Source organism: Propithecus coquereli, unplaced genomic scaffold (assembly GCF_000956105.1).
Source record: "Propithecus coquereli isolate 6110/MARCELLA unplaced genomic scaffold, Pcoq_1.0 Scaffold13, whole genome shotgun sequence".
NCBI lineage: Eukaryota > Metazoa > Chordata > Mammalia > Primates > Indriidae > Propithecus > Propithecus coquereli.
In genome coordinates, this window is record NW_012137191.1 from 6707735 (window position 1) to 6720448 (window position 12714).

A 12714-nucleotide genomic window follows, 5' to 3' on the forward strand; every position below is an offset into this window, starting at 1 on the left:
CAAATAATTTCCTCTGGCTAACAAGATTTGGCAAGAAACTTTTCCTCTCTATTCAAAATAACTGAGATCATAGATCTATTAAATCCCAATATTTATGCAGACAATTATACAATTGATTTTCAAATGTCAACAGCATTCCAAAATGAGAGAGGTATCTCAAAATATTACAGACATGGATCTCAGTACTATTCCTCTTATGTGACTGACATCTTGGCAGTAGATACACAAAATGTTAAAAAGAATCCCACAGGAAGTCATCTGAAGGGGGAGTGGCAAGGAAGCTGAAAACTGCCACCCAAAACCAAAATAAAAAGCCCCAAACCAGCAAGTCTGCCCTCAATTCTGAAATGTACTGAAAGAAAAAAATAAAGCTAGCCAGAATTCATTTACCGTCTTTCAGACAAACACAAAGCCTGGCTGTTTTGGTTGCTGGGATTAGACCCTGCACTCACCTGGGAAACTTCATAGAGCAGTTTGTAGTGTTCCTCTCTTTTCTGAAAAGTGCACAAATTGCAGCCCATTCTAAGAAGCAGAGAGAGAGAGCAAATCTTCTAATTTCCCCAGAACTGAAAGGCAAGTGAACTGAAAGGGAATCACCCTCCAGACTTGACTACTGTTTTTCATCAGTCACTTCAGTCCAGAAACACAGACAAACCGCTGTTAGCTGGAAGCATGAGCCAGGGTGTTGTGTAGCAGCATGCTCTTCTTCGCTTTCCCTAAGTATCTTGCACTCACGGATACACACACAGAGTTTCCAGTCAGTTCATGGCAACACTCCCCCGTCTCTGCATCAGTGCACATGACTACACAGATTCCAGCTCATGAATATTAATAGTGCCTCATTGATTATTTATGACAGAACATGTTAGCAGGGAGGGGTGTCATAGCTGCTGCTGATGACAGATGAATATTCACTAATTAAGAAGCAAATGTAGTGTGGTTAAACAAAATTCACTTGTGTCAATACCATCTCTGTTTATTAAGGATAGAGGGGTTGAGCACAGGGCATTTCAAAAAAGAACACATACTTAATTTCTCCACTGATACAAGCTTTTAACATGGGAATAAGAAATTCAGAAACAGAAATATACTTAGCTCACATCTCCATGTTTTGCAACAATAAGAAGAAATATTTTTAGCATTATTAAATCTAGGGGAAAATGAGTAGGGGCAATTATTTAAATTTATAAAATAAATACAGAAGCAAAGGAAAATTTGGGGGGATGATATGGGAAAGGAACAGAAGGTGGGTGGTATCATTCAGTTTTAATTTTGGTCTTACAAAAATAACTGAATAGTTCATATGTAAAGACTATTACTTACGAAAAAGGAAATAGGCATATTCTCTTAGTCTCAATAAAAAGCAAAAGCATGAGTAGATGACACGTGTACAGATAATAAATATTTTAATTAGATAATAAGGCCATTTCTATTGAAAATATATTTGTAGCACTATAATGCATGTAGATCTATATTGAAAAATTATAGAAATACAATGCCTTTTCTCAGAAAAATTCAAATGCATATAGTATTTATGCTAATTTTATTAAAGTCATATATAATATTTCAGAAAACTGACACTGGCAATATTTAAATTCCAACGTAATGCACAATGACTCCATTTATGATTCTATATTTAGAGTTCAAAATGTACAAAGGTGAACATAGACTTAAAAACTAAGCTTAGATGTTTAGATAATAGAAATAATACGTTGAATTTCACACTTGCAAATACATGTATTGCAAGCTGGCAGCTTTTGTCTCTTAAAAATATACTACAAACAGTTAAAGCAGATAATAAAAGAAAATTCCTTTTGTTCCCATACTGACTTATCCACAACCTCTGCTAATTAAGAAGTATGTCCTTGTTCCAGTACATCTTTAAACTGGACAGGATAGCAGGTGGGTTCCAAAGCAAAAATAATTACTTGGAAACTGATGACTCTGGTTAGGAATTACATTGCATCTTGAAGATTTTTAATTGGTCAACACTGACGTATGGCTACTTTTTGGAGTCCAATTTCCTAAAAGTGCTTTGTCAAATGTTTGGAATCGATAACAGGAAATGATTCTAATGAGCACTAATTGTTAACAAATTGGCTTTGCAACTAGCAACACCTCAACACCAGCAAGTAGCAAGGAGATGAGCAATCATCTGCCGCTTATCAGTCCTTTCCCTCGGGATGTAATAATCCGATTTTCTGGGCCTGATTTCACCTAACAGCTGGATGAAAGCCAAGCTGAGAGACCTACGTGAAAGTGGCATCATAACTGGGAAGACTGCATGTGAATAAAGTTCACCAGGACTTCCTGCAAATTAAAAACCACTTGTATGAGATATTAATTACATCTTGATTCCTTTATGGATAGAATGATAGGATGTTTTCAAGGAAGTATTTGAAGGGAGTTTTGTGAAAGTCAACAGCAACGACAAACAGAAGTGATCTCCTTAGGTGCAATTGTAAAACATACATGCTTGATACTTTTCAAAGTTTTAATTACATCACTTCCCATGAAGGGTTCTTATGCTCAAGTTCATATCCTCAACGCAAGCATTGACTATTTCTTTGAAGGGTTCTATATTGCTGAGCTGTGAAAGAATTATTGATTCCCGGATGTTTAAATTCTGTACTTTAAAAAGCCAGATCTAGGAATTAGAGTGCAGTAAGGCAAGGATGGCTCACCCATCCATCAAGAAAAGTGTTGGCTTCCTTCACTGATAAAACTCCTTCATGTGACAGGTTGTGAAAGCTAAATAGGAAACAATTATTAAAGCTATTACTTATTGGAACTTTCTTCTCATAAAATTTTGTGGTTAGTATTTAAGGAAAATTTAAACATTCATAGCTTTAAAAATAATTTTTTGGTCATCAAAAAGTAAAGAATGAACATTCCAGGGAAGTAAGCAGTTTCAAATTGAGGTACTCCTTCAGCAGTTTCTTGTGTCTATTTCCTTAATTTATTACTAGTCTCTCTGTTCCTCCGTTTTTATTTCAGGAAGAGTAGTTTCTCCAATCACTTATCAAATGCTATCCTTGACCCATTTACCCTGGAGAGATTCCATCTTCTGCTATTAATGGACTCAATCCCATGGAATTGAAGGGTGGTTTGAAAAAGGGAGACCCATAATTCCTAGTTCTCTAAATTTCATTAGAATATGAGGGTTAAGTTTTCCAGTAACTAAGCAGCTAAATATTGCATTGAAAAATAAAGTTTGAGGTAGATAGGGACAAAAGCATTTATCTGAAGAATGTTTAAAAAATACATAAAGATCAGATGTCACTTGTCTTGGGTGAAAATATAGGAAAAAAAATAAGCAGGGAATTAATAACTTCCTTTCCAAATATCCTTAGGGAAAAAAACCTCACTAAACTGTATAACATATGTTGGGTGTGTATTTCAAGAGATAGTTATTTATTTTAATTGCCTTTAATTTGTGTGAGTTTACTCCACACAAATACATTTGCATTTAAAATAGGACCCATGTTTATCAAGATCTAGACCGATATATAAGAGGCTAAACTGGTAAATTAAAGGAAGAAATCCAACTTTTTTCTTGATTTTCCTATAAAAACTACACCACTAAGTAACCAAAGAGTAGGTAAGAGGGAGTTTCTCTTCATAGAATTATTCTGGCAAATAAATGAAGAAATGATAGACTATGCCATGCCAGTGATCCTTAATTAATTCATGGATCTAGGTACTGTGAATTAATGGCTGCTAACATGACACACTCACACACAAGAGACAAGCAAACACTACGTGCCACTTGACAGAAGAAAATGACACCACTCTTAAAACAGCCTTTCCGAAAGTGAGCAAATCACAGGGAATGTGGAGGACAGAGGAGCATATAACACCACACCACGGGGATGCGATCAGCCCAGTTCAGACTGTGGGCAACGCTACATGGATAGACACATACTTCAGTTTCAAAGAGAGAGAAAGAGAGAGAGAGAGGATGGAAAAGAAGTCTATAGATTAAAAGAGACATTGACATTAAAAAAACAGTCATTACTAAACTATATTTTTACCTATATGCGTCATTTGGCTGATAAAATTCTAAATAAAAGAAGGAAATAATTACCAAAAAAGTCAAGATGGTGGTTTCTCTTTAGGGGGAGACAGGGTGCCGTGATTAGAGGGAGAGAGGGTGCTGTGATTAGGAGGGGGCACCAGAAAGTTTCAGTGCGGCTAACAAAGTTCTTACTCCTCATCTGCGGCACGGTTTTACCAGATGGTCACATTATGATTGATTAAACTGACCTTTGCTTTAGGTTTTTCTACATTTGTGCTATATTTGACAACAAGACTTTTAAAAAACTAATTTACAGAAGAGGCTGGCCCACACCTCATCGCTGGTGGCCAATGCAGTACACAGCTGTGGTTCCTACTAAGAGAAGAATAGAAAGTCCAGGGACTAAAGGTAGACCTATCATTCCATCCAGCAATCCTGCTACTAAATACCTCCAATTAGCCAATACCCTTCAATAATCAGTAATTAGCAGCTGCACCTGAATGCATAATAGGATGATCAACTAATCTGGGTATCTACCCAAAGGAAAAGAAGTCATTTTATAAAAAAGACACCTGCACTTGAATGTTTACTGCAGTACAATTCACAATTGCAAAGATGTGGAATCAACCTAAGTGCCCATCAACTAATCAGTGATTAGTTGATCGGCACACACACACACACACACACACACACACACACACACCATGGAATACTACTCGGCCATAAAAAAGAATGAAATAATGTCTTTTGCAGCAACTAGGATGGAGCTGGAGACCATTATCTTAAGTGAAATATCTCAGGAATGGCAAAACAAATACCACATGCTTTTACTTATAAGTGGGAGCTAAACAATGGGTATGGTCATAAAGGGGTATAATGGACATTGGAAACTAAGAAAAGAGCAGGGTATGTGGGGGTGAGGGATCAAAAATTACCTATTGGATACAGCACACACTATGCTGGTGACAGGTACACTAAAAGCCTTGACTTCACCACTGCACAATTCATCCATATCACAAAAAACATTTGCACCCTGTAAATCTACTGAAAATAATAATAATTTTTTTTAATAAAAAAAGAATATACAGATAGGACTATTCTGGATTACCAATCCCCTCGAGTCTATGACAGCTGTCATAAATTGTACATGCTGCCTTTCTCTACTGCCTCTTGCAATGACTCTTACATTCTGTTCTTGTGCTGACGTGGAAGCTCAGGAGGCAACTCCACTATTTTGGTCTCTCTTTATCCTTGACACTGTCACATGCAGACCTTCCAACCAGGCCCACCACCTACCTTGACCCGTGGCTTACATATTTCCATTCTAGTCTCAATCCTGCATTCATCTTAGGGGATCCTTAGGCACTTTTGAGTATCAATAGACACATAGCTGCCTACCACTTTCTAAAGATTTATTATTTTATCTTCAATTACAAAGACAAAGAACTGGAGGCTCAGAGAGACTATGACTCACTCAAGGTCAACCTAAGTAAAGAGATCTGACTCAGTTCTCCAATTTCAATTTCTGCGGTGGAATTCAATAGCTAACTTGCTGAGCTATCTCTTGCAGAGGAAGCTAGAGCTACACTGATATGTCTTTACCTAGTAAAGAGGATAGTGCTGTAAAGAACTGAAATTAAAGGAAAAAAAGAGAGAATAACTTAGAAAAATAGATCTAGCTTAAAATAAGGGAAGTGATTGTAGTTATAATGTAAACTTTACCTTTATGCACAGCTAAATACCTTCAATTAGCTAATACCCTTCAATAATGACTGATTAGCAGCTGAGCCTGAATGCACAATAGGATGACCAACTCATCTTGGTGTGCCTGGGACTTCGCTGGCTTTAGCACCCAAAGTTTCAGCTCCTGAAATCCCTCAGTCTTGGGCAAACTGGTTACTTGAATGCACACTTCTTTTCTTCAGGCTCCAGCAAAGCTGAACTGCTATATACAGGTCCATAGCTCCCTACCTTTCCCCCAGATATTATCTCATTCTGCTAATACTTATTCTTTGGAAATCCCACGAATCAATCTATCCACACTGTGGTCCAGTTTAAAAGCTCTTTCCTCCCTGACCTTCTCAGTTAGTAGTAATCTTTTCAACTTCTGGATTCTCCATGTATTTTATCCATACCCATTTCAAAGCACACATTACTTCTCCTTCATGTCATTTTTTTATTATTATTCCAGGGGATTGTGAGGGTACAAACATTATAGTTACACTTTATGTCTTTGCCTCACCTTTATGTCATTTTTATATGCATGCTTTCCCCTATTACTGGATGATAAGACATGTGGAAGGCAGCATTATATAATTGATCTTTGAGATCCCAAAGCTCCTAGCTTGTACCTTCCACATTACAAGCCTTCAGTAAATGTATATTGAATAAATGAATGTAATTGGGACATGATAGTGTACCCAAGTCTGGCAAAGTGACATAAATTTGTGTTTGTGTTTCTATGCCTAATTGCTACATGACGTTGTCCCCCATTAGGGCTGCTTTAAGAATATTTAGTTAAAGGACTGAAGAACCATAAGCATAAAATATTTTTAATTTGATTCAATTTTATAAGCATAAATTTGAGAGTCTATGAAAGAAAACTGTGACAGGTATACAAATGAATAAAGTATGATCAAATGGGTTTTATTAGTTATTTTTGTATTTATGTGTGTTTAAACTATCTGCACATTTAAATTTACATTCTGCTCCACATATCAGTCATGTCTTCACTTATTTATTCCACAAATATTTACTGGGTACTTAGCATATGTCTGATGGGATATGAATGCCAGGTTTTTGGAAATATATATCATCTCATTTAGTTTTCAGCATGTCTCCAAGGTCAAAGGGGGTGTAGCTCAGTGGTAGAGCATTTGACTGCCGACTATCTCCAAGGTAAACATGTCAGATATTATAGCTTATTTATTAATGGTGAAATCATTAGATGTTGAAACTCCCAGTGCTAGGAGACCTAGCGCTTTTACCTAATATCAACTAACATGAACTTAGAAAGATGCTTCTGCTATTTCCATGTGTCATCCCCTTGCTTGGGTATAGCTCAACAGGTCTACATGCAAGCCAGCATCCTTTCCACACTATTTCACTAGTTGACCGTCTTCAGTTTGCATCTACGGTCATTGTTGCAGAATGGAGAGTGCCTTACCAATGTACAAACTCCTAAGACTTTCTATGTTATTAGACCAGATGCCAATGAAAAGAAAAGGCATGGGACTTCAAAGAAGAGGGCTACATTTCCCATCTAAGCCTTGTCATTATCACCTGAGTGGGCTTGTACAACTTACACACTGAGATAATACTTACCCTGCAGGCTGATTGTGAAGATGGAATAGGTAACAGGCATGAGAAGAGATTCATGAACTGTGAAGTATTTCGTCCATGTTGGTGTGCTGGGTAAGCATGGGTTCTGGAGTCAGTGTGCCCTGGCTTGAGTCTCAGTTTCCCCAACTTCTATCTAGGTGATGTGGGGCAAGTCACTGTAATTATTTTTTTAATCTTCTTTGTCTCTTGGTTTCTCATTTCTAAAACGGGTATAATAATAGCATCTACAATACAACTATTACAAGAAATAAAGTTGTTGTAATGATAATTATGTGTCATTTATACCTGGCACATAATATGTACGTGCCCAATGTATGTTGGCCACTAGTAATCATAGGAGTAAGTATGATATTAATAATAGTAATGATATCCATTTTAGATTTCCAAGTTATCTGTTTCTAATTTTTTTGTCATAATAAATCTCCATTACTTTATTTGAAACTTACTTCACTGAAATTTTATGATCATCCTTCTGTCCATCTCATTGCCAATGTGCACTTATGCTGGTCATTCAACACCTTCTAACGGGCTGATTGTTTCTTAATTCTTTGCATAACAAAAATAGTGGCACAGAAGGACCCATTTTGTAAATGTGACACACACCTATTTCTTTTATGTGTAACAAATATAATGTAATACATTTGGAGTAATAACTCTGATATTCCACTTATTTCTTTTAATGTATAATGTGTAAGTAATGCAGACATAAGTGTACTAGAAGCCAATGTGGCATCTGAAGTAAGATTCACGCAATTATAAAATAGATAGTCCAATAACATTTCTTTGAGGAATATTAGTGACTACTAGTCTAGCCCAGTATAATGTTAGCTTTCTTGCTTTGATCATCTAGAGGCCAAGGTATCATGTTTTGATAATGTCACAGTGTTCAGCAACATCATAGGTAGTATGTAGGGTTTCTGCGGAATGCTACTATCACCATTTTTAGTTCTGCAAAAGTGGCCTAGTAAATGCTTAGTAAATACTTTCATTAACCAATGTTTATTGAATAGTACTATGAGTAGAGCATGGTGATAATTCCTAGACATTTTTTTTAAAAATAGGAACTACATTTATTTAATACATATTCTATACCATTGTTATAACACTATACATTATTAATTTTCATTTAATTCTCATGTCAGCACTCTGGAGTATGCACTATTAATATCTCTTCTTGACATGGGTAGTAAGTGGGTGTCATAAGTAGTAAATGCAGAGTCAGGATTCCAACCCAAGCAGTCTGGATCCACTGCTTAACCAGTATTTCACACTGCCTGTCAATCAGGGATAGTCATCATTATGATAAATTCCTAGGTGGCTAGAAGAAGAAATTCTGGTGATGCTTGTAGCACACTGAGATGTAAGAATTTCCCTGAGGACCACAAGTGTAGTCTAAAATTAATTTGCAGGTTCCATGTTGTGTCCTCAAGCATGGGTGCATAAAATAGATTGAATAAAACCTAAGCAATTTCATAACTTACTCCACTCCACTGGTGATGGGGTACGGCTGCACTGAATATGCTGATAACTGTACAATATTTTTCCTTCTTGATATTTATCACGGTGGGGGATATTTGCATTCATGGTACAGCAGTCATATTATACCTCTGTTTTAAAGAATAATCATCAACAGTTACTTAAGACAAGTAAATTTGGAGGTTTTTAAGAAAAATGAAGGTGGAGATCTACTGATGACTCCCAAATTTAAATCTCCAGACTTAATTTCTCTCTTAGTTGCAGACCCACCGATTCATTGACTACTGACATTTCCATTGGGACTGTTCATAGCACATTAAATTCAACTTATCAAAACTTAACTCGTGGTCCTCTTCCCTCATAACTGCTGCTCTGCACATGCTTAGTACCAAAGAATGACCTGAGTATCCCTAGGTGCTCAAGTTTGAGGTTTGACCATCCTCCTTGGCTCCTCCCTATCCCTACACCTAGTGACAAGGCACTGTCAATTTTAACTGCTCACTCTCTTTTTTCTTCCTTCCATTCCCCTCCTAGGCCACCATCCCAGGTCAGGCTTCCATCTTTTGTCAGCTTGGTCCCATGTTCACTCATGAGAATTTGGAGTTTTCAATGGTATGTAGGTCAACTGTGTTGGTTTCTTGCTCTTCTCTGCCTACAATTCATAAGCCCATCTTACCCCCAATCCCCTGGCCACAACTCCTCTCTCTCATACATACACACACACACATACATGCATATGCACAACATGCATACACACAACAGAGAATGCAAAACAAAAATTCCTGCTTTAAGACTAGAGGTCACAATTCTGCAAACACTACTCCCTATTTTTTTGGTATATTTTACTCTTTTTTGACCTTAATAGAGTTTAGATACTTATATCCAGTACTGGGATACATAGTTATTCCTCTCTCACCCCTTGGATTCCGCTCACCTATTCAGTCATTATAATGGTGTTCAAGATATATATAAAAGCCCCAGATCTTGTGGATCAAACTGTATAGTGAGAGGAAGCAGTGAGTAAATAAACAGCTAATCATTTTATGAAATATCCAGACAATAATAAGGCTATGCAGGGAATTAACAAAGGATGGTATGATAGGGAGTAACTGGATCATCCTTCTTAGATATCCCAGAGTCTGGAATGTGCTTTATCCCCTGCCTGTGTATACACATGCATGTAGACAACCAAGTAAATATATTATAAATGAAGAAAAATAGGGCAGGAAGGGGGACAGCAAGGGCGAGATGAACCATTTTACTAAGGTGTTCAGGGTCTGAACTTTCTTTACATTTGGAATTCTGGAAGCCACTTATCTGTTGTGGTCCTGGCATCTTCAGACCTACCCCATTCGATTTTCATCTTTTTCCATCTTGAAAATGATCTTCACATGGCTGTTTAAAACACTCGTACTACAAATCAACATACAAATACTGTATCAACTTCTGTGAAACTGATCATATAGAATGCTTAACTGCATACAAATTCTGGCCCAGGACACTGTTGTCATCAGAATGAGCACCTACTCAGGTGCTCTTTAGACTTTGAAGTCATCTAGAAGTGTATTTACCTCACTTTAAAAAACTTGCTAGGTACACTTGAGCAAGTTACACAGTAAGACACCCTGAGGTTCTTCAGTTTCCTCACCGTGAAATAGGGATATTCACAGTACCTACCACAAAGGGGTTTTGTGAACATGGGCTTTACCTGGTGCACGTAGATGCCCAATAAATATTAGCTAATATTTTACAGCTTACAATAGGCTTGCTGAAGTGTCTAAATTCTATTATTGTGAAGATATTTAAATAAGCAGATAGCCATATTATTGTTTTACATATAGTTTGGCAAATGTCTGGATGAATACTTTGAAACATCAGTTTTTATCTGGGAGGGGTTCGATTCCTTCAAGATGAACAATGGTTGGTGTCCATGTGACTGACAGCCAGGAAGGAGCAGAAGACAGCTACATGATTAGGAGAGGTAGGAACTGGGTCAAGAAATGGACCCTCCGAGCTCCATAAATGTTTGCTGAGTACCTCCTATTCACCATACCTTGTGCTGGTTTCTGGAGCTGGAGTACTTAAATAGGGGTATGCATAGGAAACACCCAGGAAGTTTTACCAAGATACAAGTACACAAGCTCTATCCTCAGGGTTTCTAAACTAATAAATCTGGGGTGGGGCCTGGGATTATGCATTTTTAAACATCACACAGAAAATTCAGATGTGTGCATCCCTTTTCCTTCTCTAAATTTACATGTAAGGTGTTAAACCCAGACAATTTTTCCAATGTCTCACATTAGTATAATTCCTGATATAATCATATTTATAATTATGAAGACCATTGGGTCTTTGATAGTAATTTGAAAAGAGACCTAACATTTATGAAACATCTACTATATCTAAAGTGTTTTACTTCCCACAAAAATTCCATGAGATATGTGCAGTCACTTTCTCATAAAAGAAAATTCAGGCTCAGAATATTGTGTAATGTGATCAAAGTTACACTGTTGGTCAAATGGCAAAGGTGAGATTTAAATCCAGATGGACTTGATTCTCATATCCTGCCTTTTCCAATATGATATCCTACTTCCCTCAGGAGGTAAGACATCAGGATCCACTTCATTGAGCGAAGGTTCTTTAGTCTTGTGTGCCTTGAATGAAGAATCAGGGCCTTGAATCAGTCACTGCCTCCTTGTGCATTTTACCAGGCATGTCCTCCTATGGGCGTATAGATGAGCAAATTCTTACTAGACCCGTGGGCAGGCTGGGGTTTAGCTTCTGGGATTGAGTATGTAGTTAAGCATTAAGAACTTACCATCCACTGTAGAACGGTGATTGGCCCAAGTTCCACCTGTTGGTGATAGGCGAAGAGAATTAAGTGACACTGTTCACTGGCTAACAGGGATCCCTGTCATATGTTTGGTCCTTTCTCACCTGCTTTAGTCACTAGACTTCTGGATCTATCTCAGCCTAACTAAGAAGGAGGCTTACATGTAGATGAAGTTAAAAACAAAACCAATTTTAAGAATTCCAACCTGAAATCACATTTTCCTGTGCACATCCTTCATTACCACTGCTCTGATACCATATGCTTTATGACCTCAAATACTTTCAGTGTCTTATCATCACTACTTACTGCTCCTTGTGAAACAGACTTCAATCATAAGCAACTAAGCTCCAGACAGGTTGTGGTACTAGGTTGTGGAAATCTAAAGAAAAATCATATATTTTAGAAAAGCAGATGGATTCATATTTTTGCTTGATAAGTTGTAGCACATTATGGGAAATTCTCTCATTAAAGAGAATACACTGTATTTTTGATAGGCTTCAGTAGGTTAAAGAGCACTCGTTAAAAATCCACAATAGATATTGACTGAATCGGATCAACTGCTTAGTATTTGCTTAGCTACTAATGAATTCTTTCTGGATGTTTGTTCAAGTCAAATGAAAAGTGAATCCTCTGACCCAAGTATGAATGTGGACATAATTTTTTTCTGACTTTATTTCACAACACAGGAGACAGCAATCCTTAAACCTGGTGCTTTGCTGCCAGAGATGCTCAGAGAAAAAACACAATTATGTTTAAAGACCTCTCCCTCCTGCATTGGTGTGAACATTCTGTACAAGAACACCATCTGAAATATAACAGAAAATTGCTTATTAAAAAAAAAGTCCAATTGCTCCTAGTCCAGCAGATTGTTTCCTGGGTCACAAAATTTGAATTTTCTCTGCCACAGTGGGTAGGTAGGGCTGAGCTTTCCTCCTACTTCACGTTCCCATAACAGAGAATGATGAGCTGTTAGCTTACCTTCCTACCAGCTTGGTTCCTGCTCATATTAGAAAGTTGACTTTATTTTCAGGCCTGATTTTTAATG

General features: G+C 37.2%; 1 protein-coding gene across 2 annotated transcripts in view; it reads right to left on the reverse strand.

Moving 5' to 3' along the window:
• PDZRN4 (PDZ domain containing ring finger 4) overlaps window positions 1-12714 on the reverse strand; it is a 386305-nt gene that overhangs the window by 143259 nt on the left and 230332 nt on the right. The window contains exon 1 of one of the 2 annotated variants that reach the window (XM_012638428.1): window positions 453-783. The exons of the other annotated variant lie outside the window; for it this stretch is intronic. Within the exon in view, the coding sequence (XP_012493882.1) occupies window positions 453-521 (69 nt within the window). The 5' untranslated portion in view covers window positions 522-783. Of the gene's footprint in view, window positions 1-452; window positions 784-12714 lie in introns of those variants that run through there. 2 annotated transcript variants of the gene reach the window in all.